The sequence below is a fragment of the Lissotriton helveticus genome, chromosome 5_1, assembly GCF_964261635.1.
Source record: "Lissotriton helveticus chromosome 5_1, aLisHel1.1, whole genome shotgun sequence".
In the NCBI taxonomy this organism is placed as follows: Eukaryota; Metazoa; Chordata; class Amphibia; order Caudata; family Salamandridae; genus Lissotriton; species Lissotriton helveticus.
The window spans coordinates 495700696-495725099 of record NC_136065.1 but is presented as its reverse complement, the minus strand read 5'-3'; the positions used below and the strand labels follow the sequence as shown (position 1 = coordinate 495725099).

Genomic DNA, 24404 nt, shown 5'->3' with positions numbered 1-24404 from the left:
CGCTGCAATAATCGGTGCCCAAAAGTTGGGATCTGATTTAAAAAGATTCGGGGGTATCCCGTCCGGGCCTGGTGATTTGCCCGCTGTGAGCCCCTCTATTCCCACCAAGACCTCTCCTATACTAACATCCAAACAAGTACCCCCAAAAGTACGACCATAGGGTACCACATTAGTTTCACTTCCCCCATACAGTTGTTCAAAATGTGCAACCCATTCCTCTTTAGTAATGACACATTCTAGCCCTTCCCCTGAGTCTTTCACCAGGAAAGGTTTCTTGAGCACTGCCCAAAATCTAGCACTATTTTTCAGTGTTTCTGGTTCCAGAATCTCAGCCCAGGCCTCATTCTTCAATACCTCCTTTCTTGTTGCAATAACTGATTTATACTCTTTACGTGATCTCTGAACTAATTCCTTGTTTCGGGGTTTTAACATCAAGGCTGTTCTGAGATCACGAGCCGCTTTAGAGCATTCCTTGCTAAACCACCTCGGGCCAACCCTCCCTTTGCACGTTGTAGGTTCTGTCATTGATATAGCTATTTTATCAGTTAGGCTGTTAAAATCAGATAGAACCTGAATTGGGTCAGGGTCAGCCTGAGTGCATCTAGTGATAATGTCACTACAGTTAGTTTGGATGTTCTGGTATATAAGAGCCGGAGTTTAGCCTGAAGACTGCTCGTGTCCATGCTACTAGGATAGCTGGTCTAAAAGGTTGACTTACAACCAATCATCAATAAGGGTTGTTTGGTATGATACACAGTGATCACTAGAATAGTGAGCACTATATATCAGGCCAACTTCTCACAGCCGCCATCTAGAACAGGGGGGAAAGAGGGGATGGGCCACAAAGGGTTTGGCAAGGTGAGACATTGAAATGCGATGTTGGTCATTGGGACAGAAGGGTTGAAATGGAAAAGGGAGCGTCTCTGGAGCTGAAAAAAGGGGAAGAGGGATTTGCAAAATGGACCAGCCACAGATGGGCGATGAAGTCACTTGGAAGACTGGCCAGAGGGGGTCATGCTTAAGTGAAGCCCACAGCAAATTCAGTATCTCAAGCTGTAGATAGCAGTGGCAGGACGGGAGTGGTTGCAGACTTCATTAGAGAGGTCATTGCAGGGAGGGTAGATATGTAAAAACCTGCGCAGAGCAGGGGAAGGAAGGTTAGAGCATGGTCCTTAAGGGTCAGCAGGCGTGACGAAAAACATGGGGAATTCCGCATGGAGCATGGCTCATAGAGATGATGGTTGAAAAGCGTTGGTAGTTGCCAAAGAAATTCATGGGATACCTTCTTGAAATGTGGCCACAGGAGAGGATGGGGTGTAAACATATCCATGAGGTGATGGTGGGAACTGGGAATTCCTCGCAGAAGCATAGGTAAAGGGACAGACCTAAAGTGGTTAGCAAGTCTTCGACATGGAAAGATCAAATTAGGGCAGAGAAAAAGGAGAGTCCAGGCCAAAACCTAAGGAGGAGAAGGGAAGCCTTCAGAGAGCTGAAGCAGTGGCGAGGATGAATGAAGAAAATGTGCCATCTGTGGCTCGGGTTCCCAGTTACTTAGAAGGGTTGCATGGAGTCGGACTTTCGAAACCTCAGCAGTCAGTCTATTGTGGGGCCTCATCGTGGCAGGCTAACTGTTCAAGAGGGACATGCAGTACCAGAAGAATCACAGGGAGTTCTGACCACTTTAAGCGAGAGCACGAAGAAAATGAAGCCTCCAGGGATAGTACAGTTTTTGAGAAATCCACCACAGACAAAACGTATTGGTTGGGTCAGATTTCCGGTTAGCTGTGCATCCTCAGCTGAAGTAGTGGTTACATTTTCTTTACTTTGAAACCTGTGACAGTTCTGAGTCGGCATATTTTCTTGCATTTTGCTGAACATTTTGTCAAGATAAATAATGTGAATACTGAAAAATAATGTATCTCCAATTGACTTGATGTGGATGATTTGTGTATTTGATCACAAGTTGTTTTGGTCCACATTTCTTTTACCTACATTTCATTAACTATAATTTTCCAGACGTGGCTCGCTTAATAAAAATAGAATTACTTTGTGCTTCCAGATGAAGCTTTGAATAAACATGCTACATTTCTGTTCATTTTATGAAGATTAGCAAAAGAAAAATAAAGGCCCCGTCTGTACACGAATTGTTCCTCTAACTGCAAGGTATTTATTCATTTTTGGGAATGTTTGCACAGAACTGAGCAATGACTTTTCCATTCGCGCCAACTGCATAGCTAAGTCTGGTTTTCATTTCCACCGTTTTAGTGCCATATGAATGAAGTGAATAGTCATTTCTGCTGCCAGATGCACAAAATGGGATTCTGTTACTGGTTTTATTTCCTGCAGAGCTAAGCACGAGCGTTTAGCTTGGCTCTGGTGTCCCCCGGCTAAATATGATTGTCTGAATGTCAGTGCCATTTCTGTGTTTTTTCACTAGAGTTCATAAGGCGATTGAAAGCGGTGAAATCAAAGTGCTTTGCGCTAACAAGCTTGACACGGTTGCTGATGTTTGTGTTAGGAATGGAAAGGCAAGGTTTATTTTCCTGGCTTGTCTGGAGCCTGTATGCTGGGTGCCCAGAGCCTGCTGCGATAGGGGTTTACACTTGTGCTGTCCTTTTGCCCTTCCACTGAACTCTTTTCATTTCAGTCGTGAGCAAACAGTCAGTGCCTGAACTAACAACCTCCCAATTCTCCGAAGCACGGCTCACTTACAGTACCAAACAAAGGGAGGCCCGCGTGGGCCGGTACAAGCCAAGGAATGTAGCTTCGGGGTTCTGCTCCATAAATTTAACCAGCACGACGAAAAGGAGATAATATGAGCCTTCGTGATGATCTGAAAGGAGGAGGTTTTGTGTCCTATTGATTGCGGTCTGGCCCTCAGCCAAGCTTCAAGCCTGACCGGCAGTTGAACCATATCGTTAAGGCGTGTAATACAGCTCAGGTCTTGTACTGCGGCCAATAAGTACACATCTAGAGGGCAAAAGTTTATGAAGAGATGAGGCAGTGCTATTAACCCTCTCACGCTGCATGCAATGCAGACTGTGGCCATTCAGAAAAAGAACATCCCGCGGTACCTAACGATGAAACTGTCTGATGCGTAAAAATTGCCTAGGCACCCGACAAGAATAAGCCACAGTCCTAATCCAACCAGCATTTGTAAATATTACCTATTTTCAGTGTACCATTTAGGTAAATCATGGCTCCCAAAAATGTTGGAAAGCTGTACAATCGGGTAGAGTAGACGTCTTAAATGGAATATGAAAGTGGAATTTATGTCAGATGTTATTATTGTATATAATGTATGATTGGGGATGTCATCATATGTATCTTCATATCTAGCTAATAGAAGTTTTATATAAAGTGTGTGTGCACTTATCTGATAGAGACTTCGTACCCTTAGATTTCTTACCTTAAAATTCCCCCCAGGCTTCACACTGGATCCGGAATTTATTTTGTGAGCACTACCCCTGCACGTCGGTAGGTGGCTTAGTTCTGCTCCAAGTGTCGTCATCTGCACCAAAAGTGACATACACGGTACCTATATAGGTGCCACCGCAGCGCGCTGGTATCAGTTCTTTCCTTTCCTGGCCAATCAGTGCAGATCCGGAGAGTGCAACCCACAGTTTTGACTGACCTTTTTCGACTTTTTGTCAAAGTCTTTTTTGAGATCTTCTCCTGATGGGGCAGGATATCAACCAGGAAGGCCAGCTTCAAGCCCTGCGGTGCCTGCCACCGACAGATCTCGGTGACCTACCGGCACCTTGTTTGCCTGTGGTGCCTCGAGCATGATCACAACACAAAAACCTGCATCAACTGATGTGCCATTCCCTCCAAGGCATTGAGAAAGCACTCTCTCAAGCTCCTTGCCGCTCAACATGAGTTTTGTGAGGCCATGCGCTTCATATTTGGGCAGCCCGTTTCCTCTGGCGCGCCATTGGGCCCTTCAGGTTTGAGAGGGGCCTTCACTGCTTTTCCACCGGCGTTTCCGGCCCTGCCGCCAGTCGGGCCTCTTAGGTCCATAGATGGATCTAGACTGGTGCCAGTCGTACTACCTGTCTTCCTCGGTCTTCCTGTTCCATTATTATCCCCGACACGGAGCCAGAGGGGTGTCATCTGAAAGAAACAGGTTAGTATTAGATTCCTTACCTTAGAATACCCCCAGGCGTCAGACTGGATCCGGAAACTTTTGCGTAGCAGTACCCTTGCACGTCGGTAGGCGTGGTCTGCGGCACCGCGTCCGCCGTCGTTGGCGCCGGGATGACGTCACCGGAGTATTTAGACGCCGCCCTCGCGCGCTGACGTCAGATCCTATTTTTTCCGCGCCAGCAAGAGCCGATCCGGGAACAGTGGTACCCTTTAGTCATTTTTTGACTAAACTTTTTGATCTTATTTTTCGAAGTCGAACGACTCCGACGGTGCCGGTGGGATGCCTGGGTTTAAACCCTGCGTCGACTGCAACCGACTGATGTCGGTTACCGACCCCCATCGCCGGTGACTTCATTGCCTGGGGCCCGAACACGATGACAAGTCGTGCCCCGACTGCCGGGCCTTGACGTCGAAGGCTAGGCGGGAGCGGTCCAGCAAGCGCCTCGAGTTCCGGCAGTTGGCCCGCGCCGTTCGAGGTCCTGGTCCGGAAGGAGGTCGAGGGACCAGTCGCGGGGCCGGAGTCATCACGGCTCAGAGGATCAACACCACTCCTCGAGCTCCAAGTCCTCAGGTAAGAGGCACAAGAAGTAGAAGAGGCGACATCGCTCTTCGGCTCCCCCGGACGCTCGCGCGACGCGGCCGGGGTTTCGGGCATTGTAGCCTGCTCCATACCCGCCGGTCCCTGGGCAGAACGCGACGCCGGAGGAGATTGACGCCTTCCTCTCGGCCATGAGGTCGCTCACTCATCCGTCGGGTTCCGTGGCGCCTTCGGGCCCCGACTGGGAGCCCAAGCGGGCCGGGTGCATCGGCCCCGGCGCCGTCGGGTGCTTCGGCCGCCGGCGACTTTGGTTCCGACGCCGCAGGACTCCGCCAGATCCGGGCTCGGATCCGGGTCCTTGCCGGTCGACCTTACAACCTCGCCGGCTGCTAGGGCCCCAGTTCCCCCCTCGGTCCGGGTCCGGCACCGGAGCGGTGTCGCCCGATGCCGCATTAGACACCGATGGGAGATTTTTACTTCTATGATCCGGCCCCATATATTGACCCTGAATACCAGGAGATGGGTGGCGAGGCGGATTGGGAGGGGTCTGAGGACCCTCTGGCACGTGAGTGCCAACCTTATCAGGACTGGGCAGGTGAGCTAGGGGACGCCAGTGGTCTGGACACCTCGCCAGACACTGGCTTTGTCTCCCCTCCTACCCTGGCTACGGAGGAGGGGGCAGCCTATAGTGTGGTGTTGACGCGGGCAGCCAAGGCCTTATCACTTGAGCTCCCCGTCGCGTCCGTGAGGACTAACCTCCTCACTGAGGTCCTTAAACCACAAGCAAGCTCTTCGGAGCCTCTGTTGCCGTTTAATGAGGCCTTGTCTGACGTTCTTCTGGGCACCTGTTCCAGGCCCGCTACAGGTCCTCCTGTAGATAGGAACGTGGCCAGACGCCACCGCCGGGCTCCGGGCGACCCTTGCTTCCTGTCCATCCACCCCAGCTCTGAAGGGCCTGGTCATACAGGCCTCTAACTCCCAGACCGCATTCCCGATGGCTCCCCCCGATCGGGAATCCAAGAGGTACGAGCAATATGGCAAAAAGATGTTCTCCTCCCTGAGTTTGGGGTTGCGGTCAGTTAACACCGCGTGCCTCTTGGGCCGTTATACCCACTCTCTGTGGGACAAGGTCGCGGACGGGCTGCCACAATGTCCGGAGGAGGCCCGGACTAAACTCGCCCAAGCCCTTGCGGAGGGTCGAGATGTGGCACGGTACTCCATCCGATGTGGACTGGATACCACGGACTCGCTAGGTAGAGCGATGGCAACGACAGTGGCGATTCGTCGCCACGCCTGGCTGAGGTCCGCCAACTTTTCGGCTGATGTCCAAAACACCCTTATGGACATGCCGTTTGATGGCCGTCGCCTCTTTGGCGACAAGGCAGACAGTGTGCTTGAGCGCTTTAAGGACTCCAGGGCTACAGCCAAGTCCTTGGGCCGGTCGGCCCTGTGCCAGCAATCTGCTGCCTTTCGCCCCTTTCGTGGCCAAGGAAGGGGCCCCCCACACGTCCTGCCAGCCACGGGCCGCAGACTAACATCCAGCGTGGTGGCGGACTTGGTAACCGCCGTGGCGGTGCCCGGGGACAACGGCGCGGCCAGTCCACATGCACCCCTGCAGCATCCGCCTCAAAGCCCTCCTAGTCCGAGCTTTCAGGCCCACATGACGCCAGTGGGGGGCAGGGTTCGCCAACACCTCCTCCACTGGTGAGACATCACATCGGACAGGTGGGTGGCATCAGGGCAACTTGTCCGACCATGTTTTGATCTCGGAGGGCACTGCAAGACAGTTGCAGTGGTGGCTCACAGACCGCGATTGGGTCAGCGGCAGATCCCTCTCCCTACCCCAACCGGAGCACGTAATTGTGACGGACGCGTCCCTCCAGGGCTGGGGGGGCCACATGGGAGAGGCAGAGATCAGAGGCCTCTGGTCTCCGGCAGAGTCCCGGCTCCACATCAACCTTCTGGAGCTGCGGGCGATCCGGCTTGCACTGAAGGTATTCCTCCCCTCTGTCCAGGGGAGTGTAGTGGAGGTGTTCACGGACAACACCACCGCCATGTGGTACTGCAACAAACAGGGCGGGGTGGGGTTGTGGACCCTGTGCCTCTGGCAGTGGCTGGAACATCAGGGTGTGACCCTGGTGGTTCAACACCTGGCAGGTTCCCTGAACGCTAGGGCAGACGAACTCAGCCGTCGGTGCATGATGGATCACGAATGGCGTCTGAACTCGGACGTGGCTCAAGGCCTCTTTCAGCAGTGGGGAGAGCCTTGGTTAGATCTATTTGCCACAGAAGAGAACGCGCAATGTCATCAGTTCTGCGCGTTGGAATTTCCAAGGCGGCACTCGCTCGGAGACGCTTTTCGTCGCGAGTGTAGTTGCGGTCTGTTGTACACCTTTCCGCCTATACCACTTCTGCCCAGAGTGCTGAAGAAGATCAAGCGCGACTGGGCCCAAGTCATCCTTGTGGCTCCGGACTGGGCACGAAGATACTGGTATCCCGAGCTACTCAGCATGTCAGTCGATCCTCCGATTCGTCTGCCTCTTCAGGACGACCTTCTGTCGCAGCAGCAGGGGACGGTCCTCCACCCGAACCTGTCCAGTCTCCACCTCCATGCTTGGAGATTGAGTGGCGACAGTTGAGGCCATTTGACTTGCCTCCTGAAGTTTGTAATGTGATACTGGCAGCCAGGCGTCCCTCCACAAAGTCGGTATTTGTCTGCAGGTGGAACAGATTTGTGGCATGGTGCACAGCAAAGGCTGTGGATCCACTCTCTGCCCCCTTTCTGAGGTCCTCCTCTTCCTTCTTTCTCTTGCCCAGCAGGGCTCTGCTCTGGGCACTATCAAGGGCTACTTTTCTGCCCTTTTCACCTTCTTGAGGTTACCTGATCAGCCTTCTTTGTTCAAGTCCCCGATTGTAAACAGATTCTTGAAGGGTATCACTCATATGTTTCCCCCTGTTCCTTTCGTGATGCCCCAGAGGGACTTGAATCTGGTTTTGACTTACCTGATGTGCGCTCCTTTTGAGCCGCTTCATAACTGTCCTCTTCGCCTTCTTACTCTGAAGACTGCTTTCCTGGTTGCCATCACCTCTGCCAGGAGAGTGAGTGAGCTTCAGGCTCTTTCCTCTAAACCTTCTTTCCCTTTCTGTCCATCTGGACAAGGTTGTGTTGCGGACAAGACCCTCTTTCCTGCCCAAGGTTGTCACAGCCTTTCACATCGGGCAGTCCATCACCTTGCCCACCTTCTTCCCGCCTCCGCATCCCTCTAAAGAGGAAGAGCGGCCTCCACCGCCTGGACCCAAAACGTGCGCTGTCATTCTATCTAGATCGCGCACGCCAGATCCGGGTGGATGCATAACTCTTTGTTGGTTACGTGGGCGCAAAGAAGGGGCGGGCGGTGCACAAACGGACCATCTCTCGGTGGGTCGTGTTGTGCATCAAGGCATGCTACTCTTTGGCTAAAAATGAGCCTCCCGTTGGGCTGAGGGCCCATTCCACTCAGGCCACGGCGGCTACTACTGCCCTGGGCCGGGGAGTCCCCTTGCAGGACATTTGTCAGGCAGCTACAAGGGCCTCGCTGCACACGTTTGCAAGACACTACTGCCTGGACAGCCAAGTCCGGAGGGATGGCTTCTTTGGCCGTTCCGTCCTCCAGGACTTTCTGGTGTGATCATTGGTTCGCAGACACACCACCGGGTTGGTATTGCTGGGGTATCAATTGTAAGTTAAGGAATCTAATACTAACCTGTTTCTTTCAGATGCACAAGTTACTTACCTTCTGTAACGATATATCTGTAAGAAACAGTAGTTAGTATTAGATTCCTTACCGCCCCACCCATCCTCCCCGTTCTGCGAACCGATATCAAGGGTTAAGGTCATCCCCTTTCAGGGCCCTAGTTTCATGGCACCAGTGTTGGTTTTTATCATGGCACTGCGTTTCTGGCGCAGAAAAGCTGTGTTTAAGAACTGACGTCAGCGCGCGGAGGCGGCGTCTAAGTACTCCGGCGACGTCATCACGACGCCGCGGATAGCGCCTACCGACGCGCATGGGTACTGCTACGCAAAAATTTCCGGATCCAGTCTGACGCCTGGGGATATTCTAAGGTAAGGAATCTAATACTAACTACTGTTTCTTACAGATATATCGTTCCCGAAGGTAAGTAACTTGTGCTTTATGACTTTAGTCCACGACGGGTATAGCAGGTGGTTTAGGGAAGACCAGCACTTTGCCGATAGGGGATCGTTATAGTGATTGTTAGGTTTAGTGGTCAACATGATCTTTGAAATGTCTAATTCACTGACCGGTTTAAATCCTGACCAACGGGCATTGTTTTTGGGTTTGTCTAATTCTTGTAGATCCAGTACTTCATCCATCGTACCCTTCTCACACTCCATGTCTTCAGCTGCTTTTTTGAGCTCTCCCTCCAAGGAGTTAGCTTTGTCTGTAAAGAGACCGAGAAATCTTTACTATTTAGACTTGTTTTGGTGATGACTGGAGCTAATTTGGCTGATTTATTTAATTGTTCTTTTAGTAAATCGAAGAATTTCCTAGGTCTATTTACTGCATTATCCAATTCTTTCCTGAAAAAGTATTTTTTTGATTTAATAATGCTTGTATTATAAGCTTTCCTAGATTGTCTCAGTAGGATTAGACGGGGCGAGGAAGGGTTTTGACGCCATTTGCGTTCTGATAGTCTCAGTGACCTTCTTTCTTCGTTAGGGGCCCCATTGAACCACAGGTTTTTGTCTTTGTCAGAGATCCTTTTCAGTTGTAGAGGGGCTATGTCCTCGATAATGCGTGACATTGACTTGTTATAATGCAACGTGAGGTCACTGACGTCAATCATATTCTTGGGTGGCTGCAATTCTATTTCACAGCGCGCTGCGATGATTTCCATATTGATTCCTCTAGTGTCTCTGGTCCATTTTTTGGGTTTAATTGCTTGTGAAGAGGATTTGTTTTTTCTGAGGGGAATTTCGAAAGTGATTATGTGGTGATCAGACCAATCGCAGGGTGTGATTACAATATTTTCGATAGTTTTCTCTTTAGCTATGAGCCAGTCTAAAGTCGAGCCTTTGGAGTGGGTGGGGAGATTACATCCTTGTACTAATGATTGCTCTTCCAGGAAGGTTTTAAAGAGGGTGATTTGACTGTCATCCTGATCCTCTCAGTGAATATTGAATTCTCCTAAGAAGATATCGTTAGACTGCAGACTAGAGTTGGTAGTAATGATTTCTATCAACTGGTCGATGAACTTGGTCTTAGTACCAGGGGGGTGGTAGAGTGCATGGAGTTTGAAGTTTTGGTTATCTGCTGATCTTAAAGACATGCCTAGATATTCACAAGACTATAAAGGGTCAGCCTGTATTTTTGTGATGGAGATGTTTGATCTGTGTATACAAGCGATGCCTCCACCCATTCTGTCAATTCTGTCCTGCCTCATAATCTGGTAGTTCTGGGGGACTAACAGGTCTATGCATGGCGAAGACGAGTCAGAAAGCCATGTTTCGGTTAGAATGGTTTCGTCGATTTCATGGTTTAGTATGAGGTCGGCTATTTCAGCCGCGTATTTATTTACTGAGCTACAGTTGAGTAGTATGCAGCGAATGTGTTTTTGCAAATTGATAGCTGGCGGAATAGACTCTTCAGGCATTAATGACACTTTCTTAAGGTTGTTGGCATTGAGCATTCTATTGTTAGACTGAGAAGTTCTGCCAGCATTCGTTATGATAGTTTGGATAAAGTTTTCGCCTATCTTAGTTTGAGAGGTAGGAGTGGGTTCATATGAAGAAAAGATGGATAATATCTCACTATCTGTTAGATAGTTGAGTTGCGAACGTGGGCGGTAAATTCTGTAAGACGCCACCATTGGGGTGGAACGGTGTTTGACTTGTGTTTCAAGGAAGGAAGATTGAAGAACCTCCATTTTTGAAAGCCATTTTTCTGATAGGCACAGCAGGTTTTTCATATCTCTAATAGCGAAAATCATGGCTTTGTAAGTCTTGTTAGATTGCGAGCTGAGATTTATAAAATCCCTATTTGTTTGTGGAGTTCTGTTCTTTTCCGAGTCTGAGTCTAACCTATGAGGTATCCTAGTTGGCTGTTGTGTGGGTGTCCCTATTGGAAGGTGAGCTTTGAGTATCTCTGCAGAGATTGCTCCGTTGTCTTGTTCGCCTTGTGTATCTTCCAACCTGCTGACTGTTCCTGTTAGCGGGTCGAGATCAGTGATAAGGATAGGGTGGGAGCTTGAGTCGAAAAGTGAGGATACTAATGATCGTTGCGTGTTGATGTCCATGTCTTCTGTTTTATTGGATTCATGTGGTACTGCAACAAACAGGGCGGGGTGGGGTTGTGGACCCTGTGCCTCTGGCAGTGGCTGGAACATCAGGGTGTGACCCTGGTGGTTCAACACCTGGCAGGTTCCCTGAACGCTAGGGCAGACGAACTCAGCCGTCGGTGCATGATGGATCACGAATGGCGTCTGAACTCGGACGTGGCTCAAGGCCTCTTTCAGCAGTGGGGAGAGCCTTGGTTAGATCTATTTGCCACAGAAGAGAACGCGCAATGTCATCAGTTCTGCGCGTTGGAATTTCCAAGGCGGCACTCGCTCGGAGACGCTTTTCGTCGCGAGTGTAGTTGCGGTCTGTTGTACACCTTTCCGCCTATACCACTTCTGCCCAGAGTGCTGAAGAAGATCAAGCGCGACTGGGCCCAAGTCATCCTTGTGGCTCCGGACTGGGCACGAAGATACTGGTATCCCGAGCTACTCAGCATGTCAGTCGATCCTCCGATTCGTCTGCCTCTTCAGGACGACCTTCTGTCGCAGCAGCAGGGGACGGTCCTCCACCCGAACCTGTCCAGTCTCCACCTCCATGCTTGGAGATTGAGTGGCGACAGTTGAGGCCATTTGACTTGCCTCCTGAAGTTTGTAATGTGATACTGGCAGCCAGGCGTCCCTCCACAAAGTCGGTATTTGTCTGCAGGTGGAACAGATTTGTGGCATGGTGCACAGCAAAGGCTGTGGATCCACTCTCTGCCCCCTTTCTGAGGTCCTCCTCTTCCTTCTTTCTCTTGCCCAGCAGGGCTCTGCTCTGGGCACTATCAAGGGCTACTTTTCTGCCCTTTTCACCTTCTTGAGGTTACCTGATCAGCCTTCTTTGTTCAAGTCCCCGATTGTAAACAGATTCTTGAAGGGTATCACTCATATGTTTCCCCCTGTTCCTTTCGTGATGCCCCAGAGGGACTTGAATCTGGTTTTGACTTACCTGATGTGCGCTCCTTTTGAGCCGCTTCATAACTGTCCTCTTCGCCTTCTTACTCTGAAGACTGCTTTCCTGGTTGCCATCACCTCTGCCAGGAGAGTGAGTGAGCTTCAGGCTCTTTCCTCTAAACCTTCTTTCCCTTTCTGTCCATCTGGACAAGGTTGTGTTGCGGACAAGACCCTCTTTCCTGCCCAAGGTTGTCACAGCCTTTCACATCGGGCAGTCCATCACCTTGCCCACCTTCTTCCCGCCTCCGCATCCCTCTAAAGAGGAAGAGCGGCCTCCACCGCCTGGACCCAAAACGTGCGCTGTCATTCTATCTAGATCGCGCACGCCAGATCCGGGTGGATGCATAACTCTTTGTTGGTTACGTGGGCGCAAAGAAGGGGCGGGCGGTGCACAAACGGACCATCTCTCGGTGGGTCGTGTTGTGCATCAAGGCATGCTACTCTTTGGCTAAAAATGAGCCTCCCGTTGGGCTGAGGGCCCATTCCACTCAGGCCACGGCGGCTACTACTGCCCTGGGCCGGGGAGTCCCCTTGCAGGACATTTGTCAGGCAGCTACAAGGGCCTCGCTGCACACGTTTGCAAGACACTACTGCCTGGACAGCCAAGTCCGGAGGGATGGCTTCTTTGGCCGTTCCGTCCTCCAGGACTTTCTGGTGTGATCATTGGTTCGCAGACACACCACCGGGTTGGTATTGCTGGGGTATCAATTGTAAGTTAAGGAATCTAATACTAACCTGTTTCTTTCAGATGCACAAGTTACTTACCTTAGCGGGTCGAGATCAGTGATAAGGATAGGGTGGGAGCTTGAGTCGAAAAGTGAGGATACTAATGATCGTTGCGTGTTGATGTCCATGTCTTCTGTTTTATTGGATTCATGATTCAGTTGTTGTTCATCTTTGGGAGGGATGACTTTTAATGCCAAGGCATGAACCGTCTGTTGGGATTCTGTAACTCTGGCGGTTTTAGTTTCATTATCACTCGAGAAATCGTCTTCCTGAGGTAACCTTTGGGGTTCAATATTAGGGTTTATGCCAACTATCGCACCAGCTCTATCATTTGCATTAGCCTGCGATATACTGGATTCTTGATAGACTGCTTGGGGTTCTTCATTAATGTTACTGCCATCTATCAATATAACTTGATTCAGCTGTTGGGAGTCCTTTTCCCTGCCACTTTCAACCATAGCCGGTTGGTTCCCACGTGGGACGACGATGGCTTGAGGAGTAATGGTTGGGCAACGCCTGGGCGGAGTCGCGTGATGCCGTCCCCCCGGGGCGCAGGGATGCTGCGCAAAAGATTTTCGGTTCCAGTCTCACGCCTGGGGATAATTCTACGTGAAGGAATCAGCGGCTAGAATCGTCTCTACCAGATACATTGTTACCGAAGGTAAGTAACTCGTACATTAACTTATTAAAAATTAATTTATAAAATACGTTTGTTCTTTTCACCCACCATGCCACCTCGGGTTGGACCCAGCCATATGCAGACAACTCTTGACCCTGCTCCAATCAGTTTTTTCTTTTGCCAGTTTCGGTCCATCAAGGTCTTACTATATCCCAACGGAGGTCTCTTGGCACTACAATAGAGTGTCACACTGTGAAACATTTCATAGTCAAACAGGCAGGATTTCAGGGTTTCTTCTAAATTTGTTCACAAAATATTCATTTTTAAGGCAGAAAGGGCGCGTGCTTTACAACTTAGGTCCAATAAATGTTGCTGCCCGTTTCCAGGATTTAACATTACTGATGGTGTGAGAAGTTGGCCTGGTATATGATGTTCACTATTCTAGTAAACACCTTGCACCAGTCCAAACAACCCTTATGGTGATGGTTGTAAGGCAACTTTATAGACCAGCTATCCTAGTGGTAGTGTGGACAGAACAGTCTTAGGCTAAAAGACTCTTGAGGGTGTGTAAAGCCAGCTGTTTTACCATATGCAACCCCTTGAATATCAAATGAAAGGACACCACACAGGATATATATAAAATATATATGTTTTTTATTTACTAACACACTCCTCTGAACTCTTTATGAGGTCAGAGGCAAAAGAACATGACAAGTTACTCTTAGGAATACTTTAAATAGCACAATTTAGGCGTAAAACCATATACTAAGCAAGTGGTATAAGAACCACGACTGGAGAAAAGGAAAAGCCTAGGGCCTAGAGAATCGCTGGGGCTACACTATCTGACCCTTAGGTTAGAAGTAGGAGGCCCACAGGCGGCGCGTGCAGTGTCTTTGCACACACGCGAAAGTCAATTTTAAGTCAATGAGAACTTAGAGTTTAGAAAAAGAAGGATTTAGGACACTTCCGGTCTAGCTAGAAGGAAACAACTAAAAACCTAGACACTTGGATAGTCAATACCCTTGGGAGCACCGGAGTACTCGCATTACCTCACCCACAGGAAGAGGGTGCATAGGTGTGAAGATGTGTCTGGTTTCGCCGTTGAAGTCTATGGAGCCTGTGAAGAAAGATGCTGCAGGCGACCAGGAGGAAGATGTCCGCGTGGATCCAAGGGTGGATCGAGGATGAAGAAGACCTGAAAGCAGAGGGGACAGTGTCTGGGTCACTTGCCAGTGACCGGGTGGAACCAGGAAGGAACCAGACGACGTTGAGGAGCAATCAGGTGCTGTCGTGAAGCTTGTCTCTTCAGCCACACGGACCAGCAGTCGTCGAGGGCGACCAGATGCTGGAGAGGAGCTGTCCCACGAAGGTTCTCGCCGATGGAGGGGTCGACTGCCGGATTGGAGTCCAAGCCTTGGCAAAGGCAACCCACGCAGGATACAAAGAAGGCTTCTGATGCAGACCAGCAAGGTCTGAGGTGGCTCACCTTTGCAGGGAGGCGAGGGCCAGTCTGGAGCAACCAGACCAGCCAGTTGATTCAAAAGGATTGTCGTCACAGAGGTTACTAGCCAACGGGCCAGCAACCGGACAACGCGTCGAGCAGAACAGAAGTAGAAGGGCCCCACGCAGAACTCGTGGAGTGTGGAGGGCTGATCTTCGGTGCAGGTAGAGCTCGGATTTGGGGCTTCTCAATCCCCAGTACACAGCTGCGAGGATACCTCAGGAGCTGCACAGTTAGCAAGTCGTGGACTTTTCAAGATGTCCAGTCCCACGTGTCTCGTCGCCTCCACGGATCTCAGCTATGCTGCAGACGTGAAGAGAGGGTCAGAGAGGTCTGGAAGTCTGGGTCTTGTCAGGCTCTGTGCTCGGGTCCCGGCGGGAGCGTCGACAAAGCAAGCCGTTGATTTGCTGGATGGTGTCTGGTTGCCCAGGGTGGTCACTCCTTGGCCACAAGGGAGATTCTTCAGTCTTCAGCTTCAGCAGAATGTCGAAGGTCCAGAGTTTCGTTTCAAGTTTCAGTTCAGGATCAAATCTAAAATCCTGGGGTTCAGCTCCTACCTTTATACAACTAAAAGGGGCTGGATTACTGTCTAGGTCCCTCCTATGGGTGGGACCAGGAAGGGGGGGGGGGTTACACCCCCTTTCCTTTGTCCAGTTTCGCGCCAGAGCTGGGGTGGAGTGCCCCAGCACCGGTTTGAACTGGAGTATGCATGGAGCACCTAGTGTGCCCCAGGCATTGTCTCAATCTATTCAGCCCTCCCTGTCCCAATACACAAAGTCCCGTCTGGGGTGGTGCTCGCCCTCTCCAGGCAGGAAACCTATTGTCCAAACCTCCGTGACTGGAAGGACTACCAGCAGCATGAGGTCAGACTTGTGTCTGTGGCAGCAGCGTCCTTCTTGTGACGCTGGGGCTCTGGTTAACTTTAACCCGGATAGTCAGCAACAACATGTCTTCTCCCTCTAGAAGGGTGGAATGCTACCCCCGTCGCTAGAATTGGCGAGGGGGTAGTATTCCATAGCGTATGACACCTTACACGACATGTTTACATAAAGCCAAACCAAAGTTAGCATTCAACCGCGAGGATTATAATGCACTTAAGAGTATATGGTATGGCTATATCATAGAACAGCTATAAGGACATGGTTCCGAAAGCTGCAGACAGGCTCAGCTCATGCTAGAGCACCATCTCACACATAACCAAGCACTCTGCCGCCAGGATTGTTAAGGCCTGCCATAGGAGTGACTTATAGGTTACTATGTGTCTATATATGAGGTAGGTATAGGGATACTATACCTAAGCAAGGGGTGATTACACAACCTTGCCCCAGCTGAGTGATCAGCCAGTTGTGTCAATTTAGGTGGCCAGCCAGGGGTGGCATAATATATGCTGCAGCCCCTGGTAGGCCTTGGGTGTACCTATGCCCTGGGTACCTATGGTACATTATACAGGGACTCACAAAGGTGACCCAATATCCAATTTGGTATGTACCTACAGTACATGGAGTCCATTTTACAGAGAGAGCAGAGAGCCTGGGGTCCTGAATAGCAGGATCCCAGGCCAACTAAGTCGAAAACCAGCTAAACACTAGGCAAAAAGTTGGGGGTAACCATAGTCGGGTATCCACCTTCCTACAGATGGTAAATAGTTTGGCTCATGTTACTCGAAATCTGCAATTAGGGATGTAGTCAGCAAACTGCCTTGCCAGGTAACTAGGATGAGCAGAATAGAAGATACTGTGCAGCACACAGAGGGTTTTAAATGCCACTCGCTCTCTTTTTAACAGGAAGCCAGTCAATATATTTAAGCTTCCTTGAGATAAATTCAAATTTATGAATATTAAACATAGATCTATTTGTTGAATTGTGTACGTGTAGGAGCCTACATTTATTTTTTTCAGTGAGACCCAGAACGTTTGAATTACAGTAGACTGTCTGGTGTACCCAAGAAGGCACCGGATAGAGGAAAGCAATATGTGGCTGTAAAATTTGGTGACCTTAAGTTCAGTGATTTTCAAGCTTATTGCGACATTAGATGGCTGTGACAATTTTCATTATATTTGTAATGGAATAGTCGCCGATTTGGGGGCCCGTTATATCTTTTTAGCTACGTGACGAACCTTTACCTTATATGGCTCATATGGAAGTCGAAATTTTAAGGACCCCCCTTCGAGTTTCTTTCATAAAGTTATTAAGGGACAAAAATGGGAATTCTTGTGAGGTTAGGAGTCTGCCTCAGCCTTTAGCTATTTTGGTAAAACATTGACATTAACTTCCAAAAAATTAATTCGTAAAATATATTTGTTGCCATATCTGTCACATTCGAAGTACATTTGTTCCAGAAATTATACACATTGATTTTCTGAAGTTGCCATAAAACAGTTACCGTCTTGATATTACTTATACTGGGCGATTGAAATTATTGTTTATGAACCAGTAAATTGTACCTAAAAGAATATTGAAAGAAGTGCAAATTTTGTAAATCATGTACATTTGGCCATATTATGGAAATGATCCACCGTTCATCTAAAAGTACATTTCACAACCTACCTTAACATTACCATCGGTGCATAGCATGTAAGTAATTTGGGTAATAAATTAATTGTCAATGCAGTTATCCCCCCCCTGTCTCCAACACCACTATTTAGCTGAACTTATCAATTGTCTATCACCATCTAAAATTGTCTTCTCAAAGTCCTCAATTGCCTTTTTGCTGCCCATAACTCAAATTGACCACACTGGGCTTTCCACCTCATTTGCTGGTGATAGAGAAGGGGGGGGGGGGGTCCAGCAGCGCTCCCAACCGTAGAAACTCCCATCCAGGGCAAGCCTGGCAAAGTTAAAAGGGGCCACTTCCACAGCGCATCAGGCCCGACCCTACATCTCCTTGATAACAAGAAGACTCCTACCAACCGATGCAAGCTAAGGCTTAATCATAGGATTTATGCATTATCCCAAAAACTAAAAACCCCCAAACCACCACCCTCCCCCCTCGCCCCCCCCCATTCTCACCCAAGACAAGTAAAAAAAGGAGTCCAAAATGTATATCTCTTTTTCGGCTGATCCGAAATATCACATTTCGCTGAATATCTCATGGCACGCAGCCAATCTGCCACTATGGGTGAAACTGGAGAGACCCACAAATCTCTCATCGTGCCAAAATTACAGAATAAAAAATACGCTTGGCAGCGTCGTCCGTGCCCTTACCTTGTAAGTCGAGTCTTCCAGATATAACTGACTCAAGGCTTACCTTAATCTGTGACCCAAGGGCTTTCGACCGACAGCTACTCACTTCCTCCCAAAACGGTTGAATCTTTGGGCATAGCATGAACATATGCAGATCATCTTCAGGAAGTGTTTTTTTGTACAAGATTAGGTTTAGAATTCCTTTGTCTGGAGATATCCGATAAGTGCTCTTTGTTCACTTTGGGGTTGTACTGGGATAGTAATTAAGTAAGTAAAACTTTATTCGGTTTTGAACAAACCATAAAAGTCACAGATAAAAGGGAAACACAGAAGGTACTTTAAAAAAATATATATATATATTTTGGCTGCCCTGATGCGCAGAAGGTTTTTAAAAAAAAAATAACTCGGATAGATATGCTAATTAAGCATATTAGTTAGTTAGTTTACTTAATTTTTTTTAACCTGCATTAAGGAACTTTCCTATTACTGTCTCATATAAATCAACTGTCTTTCTCGTAACTAAAGGAAGGAACAGATGCCAGCCATCGATTAAATCTTAATGTGATGATATGTGTAAGAGTATATTTTTCTGCTGTTTAGCAGCTAAAATGTGACCGCTAAGAAGAACCTTGTTATCTTTTATAGAATACAGACACAAAGGATGAGGAGACCTCGATGCTGTACTAGTCCACAAGGTCTTTTGCCCAGGTACTCCGATACACAAGCTGAAGGGCAAGAACAGCTCTTTCGTTTGACCGAAAACATTCAGGATGAGTTGTAAGTAAAAGTATTTGAAAACAATGTGTTCCACTGCATACTTGTTAACATTAACTTACTTTGAAGACATTTCCTTTTTCCAAACTGTGCAGTTCTAATCTGAAAGAGACACGTTAGTGATAGATTCCTTACCTTAGAATATCCCCAGGCGTCAGGCTGGATCAGGACAGTTTTTCTGCTTAGCAGTACCTATGCGCACCAGTAGGTGGCGTCCTGCGGCTCCGCGTCCGTCACTGGCGTCGTAGGCGCCGAGATGACTTCACGGAGAGTACTTAGGCGCCACCCATGCGCGCTGACGTCAGTTCTATCTTTTTCCGTGCCGAAAGTGCAGATCCGGATTGAGCACATACCTCGATCATTTTTTGACCCCTTTTTTGAGACTTTTTGACTCCTTTTCTTGTCTCCTGGTGCACGTAGGGACGCCCGGCTTTAAGTCTTGTGGGTCGTGCCACAGTAATATACCGGTGGCGGACCCCCATAATGTCCCGCCTCTACTGCCTGGAGCATGACCATGACTCCCGGGATTGTCGGGACTGCCGTGCCATGGCCCCGAAGGCATTACAGGAGCTGCGCCGGAAGTTGCTGGAGGTCCGGCACTCCTCTCACTGCCGCTCTGGGTCTAGGGGCCGTTCGTGGACTGGAGCCGTCGCTCCTCGGACTCTAAGTCTTCACCTTCAGATTCCGGTAAGCGACGCCATAAAAAGAAGTCAAAGAAGCGCGTTCACTCTCTGACGTCCCCCCGTCGCTCCCCGGAGGCGGACGTGGGGGACAGGGGCTCCATCCCTGCGGCTCCTCCGGAGTCTGGGTGTCCTGCGGCCTACCCGCTATACCCGGGTCCGTCGGAGACTCCTGAACAGGTGCAAGAGTTTCTTGCTGCCTTGGACCGCCTGTTTAGGCCTCGGGCTCCCGACGGTGCGCCTGCGGGCCCCGCGGTCCCGTGTCCAGATTCTGATGGCCCGGCGGCACAGCCTCTGGCACCAGCCCTGGAGCCACTGGATTCAGCGCCCTCGGCCCTGGCCCTGCCGCCACAAGGTGCAACACCGCTGGCTCCGGCCCCGGCGCCGCCCTTGGCTCCGGACCCAGCGCCACCACAGGTGCCGCACTGGGTGCCATTTATCCCGCCCCGATTCCCGGACCATTTTGGGATCCACGTTGGGATGCGGCTCCGGCGCTGCCTCAGCTGGCGCCACTCCCGGCCCTGCTGACCCCTCTCCGGCTCCGGCCCTGCCGCCATGGCTGGCTCCTTCTACCCCGGAGCCAGACGAGGACTGGGACGGCTCTGGGGAACCCCTTGCACGGCAGTGTGACTCCGAGCAGGATTGGATAGATGACCTTCAGGATGCGGGTGAATTTGATGTATCTTCTGACCCGGGGTTTGCCTCACCTCCGCCTACTATGGAGGAATGCGCTTCCTATACTATGGTGCTGCGTCGGGCCGCTGAGGCTCTCCATCTCAACCTCCCTACGGTGGCCCTTAAGACCAACGGAGGTGCTCCAGACGGCATCTTCATCATCGGAGCCGCTGCTCCCTTTCAATGAGGCCCTTACCGAAGTCCTCTTGGGCACTTGGTTGCGGCCAGCCTCGGGGGCGCCGGTAGATAAGAACGTCGCTAGGCGTCATCGCCCGGCGCCTGGTGTTCCCGCCTTCTTGACCACTCACTCCACTCCTGAGAGCCTGGTCATTCAGGGCTCGACATCGCAGAGTGCCTTTCCCTCGGCTCCGCCGGATAAGGACTCTAAGAGGCTGGAACAATATGGCAAGAGGTTGTTCTCCTCAGCCAGTTTGGGGTTGAGGTCGGTTAATACTGCCTGCTTATTGGGCCGCTACTCCCTCGCAGTATGGGATTTGGTGGCAGAGGTTCTGCCTCAGTGCTCTGAGGAGGTCCAGGCTGTCCTTTCCCAAGCGATTGCGGAAGGCAAGGATGCGGCGAAGTTTGCCATCAGGTGTGGTTTGGACACCGCTGATTCGTTGGGCAGGGCAATTTCCACGACGGTGGCGTTGCGGCGCCACGCCTGGTTGCGTTCCACTGGGTTCTCACCCGATGTCCATAGCTCACTCATGGACATGCCCTTTGATGGCTCCGGTCTCTTTGACGACAAGGCGGACAATGCCCTAGAGCGCTTTAAGGACTCACGCGCCATGGCCAAGTCTTTGGGTCTTTTTACGAAGGCCCCTGCCACGTCTGGGTTTCGCTCCTATCGTGGCCAGGGTAAGAGCACCCAAGCGCCCTCCTCCACTAAGCCTGTGCAGAACCAGCCCCAGCTTGTCCGCGGCCGTGTCTTCCACAGGGGTGGGTCTGGTAACCAGCGAGCAGGTCAGTCCACCTCCACCCCCGCTGCTTCCGCCTCTAAGCCTTGCAAATCCCGGCTTCAGGGTGGCTCCGAACTGGGCACGATAGGGGACGGTCCTCCACCCGAACCTGTCCAGTCTCCACCTCCATGCTTGGAGATTGAGCGGCGACAGTTGAGGTCATTTGACTTGCCTCCTGAAGTCTGTAATGTCATTCTGGCAGCCAGGCGTCCCTCCACAAAGTCGGTATACGCCTGCAGGTGGAACAGATTTGTGGCATGGTGCACAGCAAAGGCTGTGGATCCTCTTGCTGCCCCTCTTTCTGAGGTTCTTTTCTTCCTTCTTTCTCTTGCCCAGCAGGGCTCTGCTCTGGGCACTATCAAGGGCTACCTTTCTGCCCTTTCAGCCTTTCTAAGGCTGCCTGATCAACCTTCTTTGTTCAAGTCCCCTATTGTACATCGCTTTCTGAAGGGCATCACACACACGTTCCCTCCTGTTCTGTTTGTGTTGCCTCAGTGGGACTTGAACCTTGTTCTTACGTTTCTGATGTGCGCTCCCTTTGAGCCACTTCACAACTGTCCTCTCCGTCTTCTTACTTTGAAGACTGCTTTCCTGGCTGCCATCACCTCTGCCAGGAGAGTGAGTGAGCTCCAGGCTCTTTCCTGTACTCCTCCTTTACTTTCTGTCCGTCCGGACAAGGTTGTGTTGCGTACTAAGCCATCTTTCCTGCCCAAGGTTGTCACGGCCTTCCATATCGGGCAGTCTATCACCTTGCCCACCTTCTTTCCGCCACCGCATCCCTCTAAAGAGGAAGAGCGGCTCCACCGTCTGGACCCAAAACGAGCGCTTTCATTCTATTTGGATCGCACACGCCAGTTCCGGGTGGATGACCAACTCTTTGTTGGTTACGTGGGCGCTAATAAGGGAAAAGCGGTGCACAAGCGGACCATCTCGCGGTGGATCATCTTGTGTATCCAGGCATGTTACTCCTTGGCTAAAAAGGAGCCCCCTTTTGGATTGCGGGCTCATTCCACCCGGGCCATGGCTACTACAACGGCCTGGGGTGGGGAGTGCCCTTGCAGGACATTTGCCAGGCAGCTACGTGGGCCTCGCTGCACACGTTTGCAAGACACTACTGTCTGGACAGTCAAGTCCGGAGGGATGGCTTATTTGGCCGTTCCGTCCTCCAGGACTTTCTGGTGTGATTATTGGTTCGCAGACCCACCACCGGGGTTGGTATTGCTGGGGTATCTATTCTAAGGTAAGGAATCTATCACTAACGTGTCTCTTTCAGATGCACAAATTACTACTTGTGTAACGATATATCTGTAAGAGACATTAGTTAGTGATAGATTCCTTACCGACCCACCCATACTCCCCGTTCTGCGAACCGATATCTAGGGTTAAGGTCATCCCCTTTCAGGGCCCTAGTTTCAATGGCACCAGTGTTGGTTTTTAACATGGCTCGGCGCTTCTGGCGCGGAAAAGCTGTGTCTAAGAACTGACGTCAGCACGCGGAGGCGGCGTCTAAGTACTCCGACGACGTCATCACGACGCCGACGACGGACGCGGAGCCGCAGACGACGCCTACCGACGTGCAAGGGTACTGCTACGCAAAAAGTTTCTGGATCCAGTCTGAAGCCTGGGGATATTCTAAGGTAAGGAATCTAATACTAACTAATGTCTCTTACAGATATATCGTTACACAAGTAGTAACTTGTGCGTTGGCACTGTGTCCTGCGGCAGGCTGCTTTCCTTTCCCCAATCAGAGCAAACTATGGTGACAGACACATCGCTGCTGTGTTAGGGGGGTCACGACATCATAAGGCTCTGGTCCCCTGTGGAGGGCCTGCGCCACATCAACCTACTGGGGCTACGGGTCATTCATCTGGTCCTGGAGTCCTTCTTGTCACCCATCAAAGGAAAGCTGGTGCATGTCTTCATGGACAACACCACTGCCCTGTAGTACTGCTTCAAGCGTTGCAAAGTGGGATCCTGGGTCCTATGCCAGAAAGCTTTCCGCCTCTGGAGGTGGCTACAGCACTAAGGAATCATTCTTGGTGGCAAGCACCTAGCAGGGTCAGTGAGTACCAGAGCGTAGAAACTAAACAGACGTTGCCTGGCAGATCACAAGCGCCGTCTACATCCAGAGGTGTCTCAGAGAATCCTCCACCAATGAGGGGACTCCTGAATCTGCGCAACGTACACCTCCATGAGTAGAGATTGAGGCAGCTAACTGCTTTCAAGCTGCCACCTGAGGTAGTAGATGCTGCAGTTCCATATGAGATCCCTACTGTTGCTAAAAAAAAAAATTCCTCTGTGTTTAACTAAAGTAGCTCTGATTTGCAATATTGTGTTTTTTTCCAGCTTTATCGCAGTGGAGCACATTGACAGCTATTGCGTTCTCATCTCATCCAAATCAGTTTATTTCCTGAAAAGTGGCGACTATGTAGATCGTGACGCCATCTTCCTTGAAGTGAAATATGATGACCTTTATCATTGCCTTGTCTCCAAGGATCATGGTAAAGTGTATGTCCAGCTCACCAAGAAAGCCGAGAATAAGAGTGGAGGAGTCGGGATACCTGGTCCTTCACATCAGAAGCCTATGGTGAGAACTCTGTTCCTGTTTTTGTTTTTTAACGCCATTCAACAGCAACATTTGCTGTTAACTGTTTTGATATATTTTTAAGGTCCAGCTATAGACTGCTTTAGCTGTGTGGCAGAAAGTTCTATTGTTTCCAATACATAACATATATTTTGAGTGAGCTTTCAGTTAGCTCCTTGTTCACGATTGGATTGCTTTGTTGTCTGTCTCAAGTGCCTGCGTTTGACTCTATGGATTTCCTCCCTAGTCTTGTGTTATTCCTACCTTTTTTGTACTTATAAGTCACACAGGGTTCTGATGAGCTATATCCTTCCACTGCTGACTTGATGCGACTTCAAGAGAGATGAGTGTATGCGTTTAATTGCTCTCCTCGCCTCTTGTTCCTGTGTCCCCCTATGTTCTACTTTTACTCCCATCCCTCAATCCTCGATGTTTCCTACCCTATCTTCAATGAAGCTTGTGCTCACTCACATAATATTTTATCTCTCTTTCTATTTGATGTTTAATTTACTGGGCTCGGTTCTGTCCTCTCGATGAACCCGCGCTTTAAGTGAATTCCTGATTCGACCAAACAGTTATTCCTAAGACCGCTTGCCCATGTGCACACCGCTCGGCAATTCTTTCTCAGGCATGTAATACTATGTCCTGATGAAGATCCCAGTACTGTTCCTACGGGATCGAAACATCGTCGACTCACTATACACCGCAAACACAATCCATTCTGTTATTAATGTGTAACAGTGTCTTTGT

The 24404-nt window shown here is 50.0% G+C and overlaps 1 protein-coding gene across 2 annotated transcripts in view; it reads left to right on the top strand.

Annotated features, from left to right (window-relative positions):
- The window catches only part of VPS13D (vacuolar protein sorting 13 homolog D), a 2979414-nt gene that overhangs the window by 2929660 nt on the left and 25350 nt on the right, over positions 1 to 24404 (top strand). For both annotated transcript variants that reach the window (XM_078642819.1, XM_078642818.1), the window contains 2 exons: positions 18628 to 18759; positions 23417 to 23657. In XM_078642819.1, the coding sequence (XP_078498945.1) occupies positions 18628 to 18759; positions 23417 to 23657 (373 nt within the window). The remainder of the gene's footprint in view (positions 1 to 18627; positions 18760 to 23416; positions 23658 to 24404) is intronic.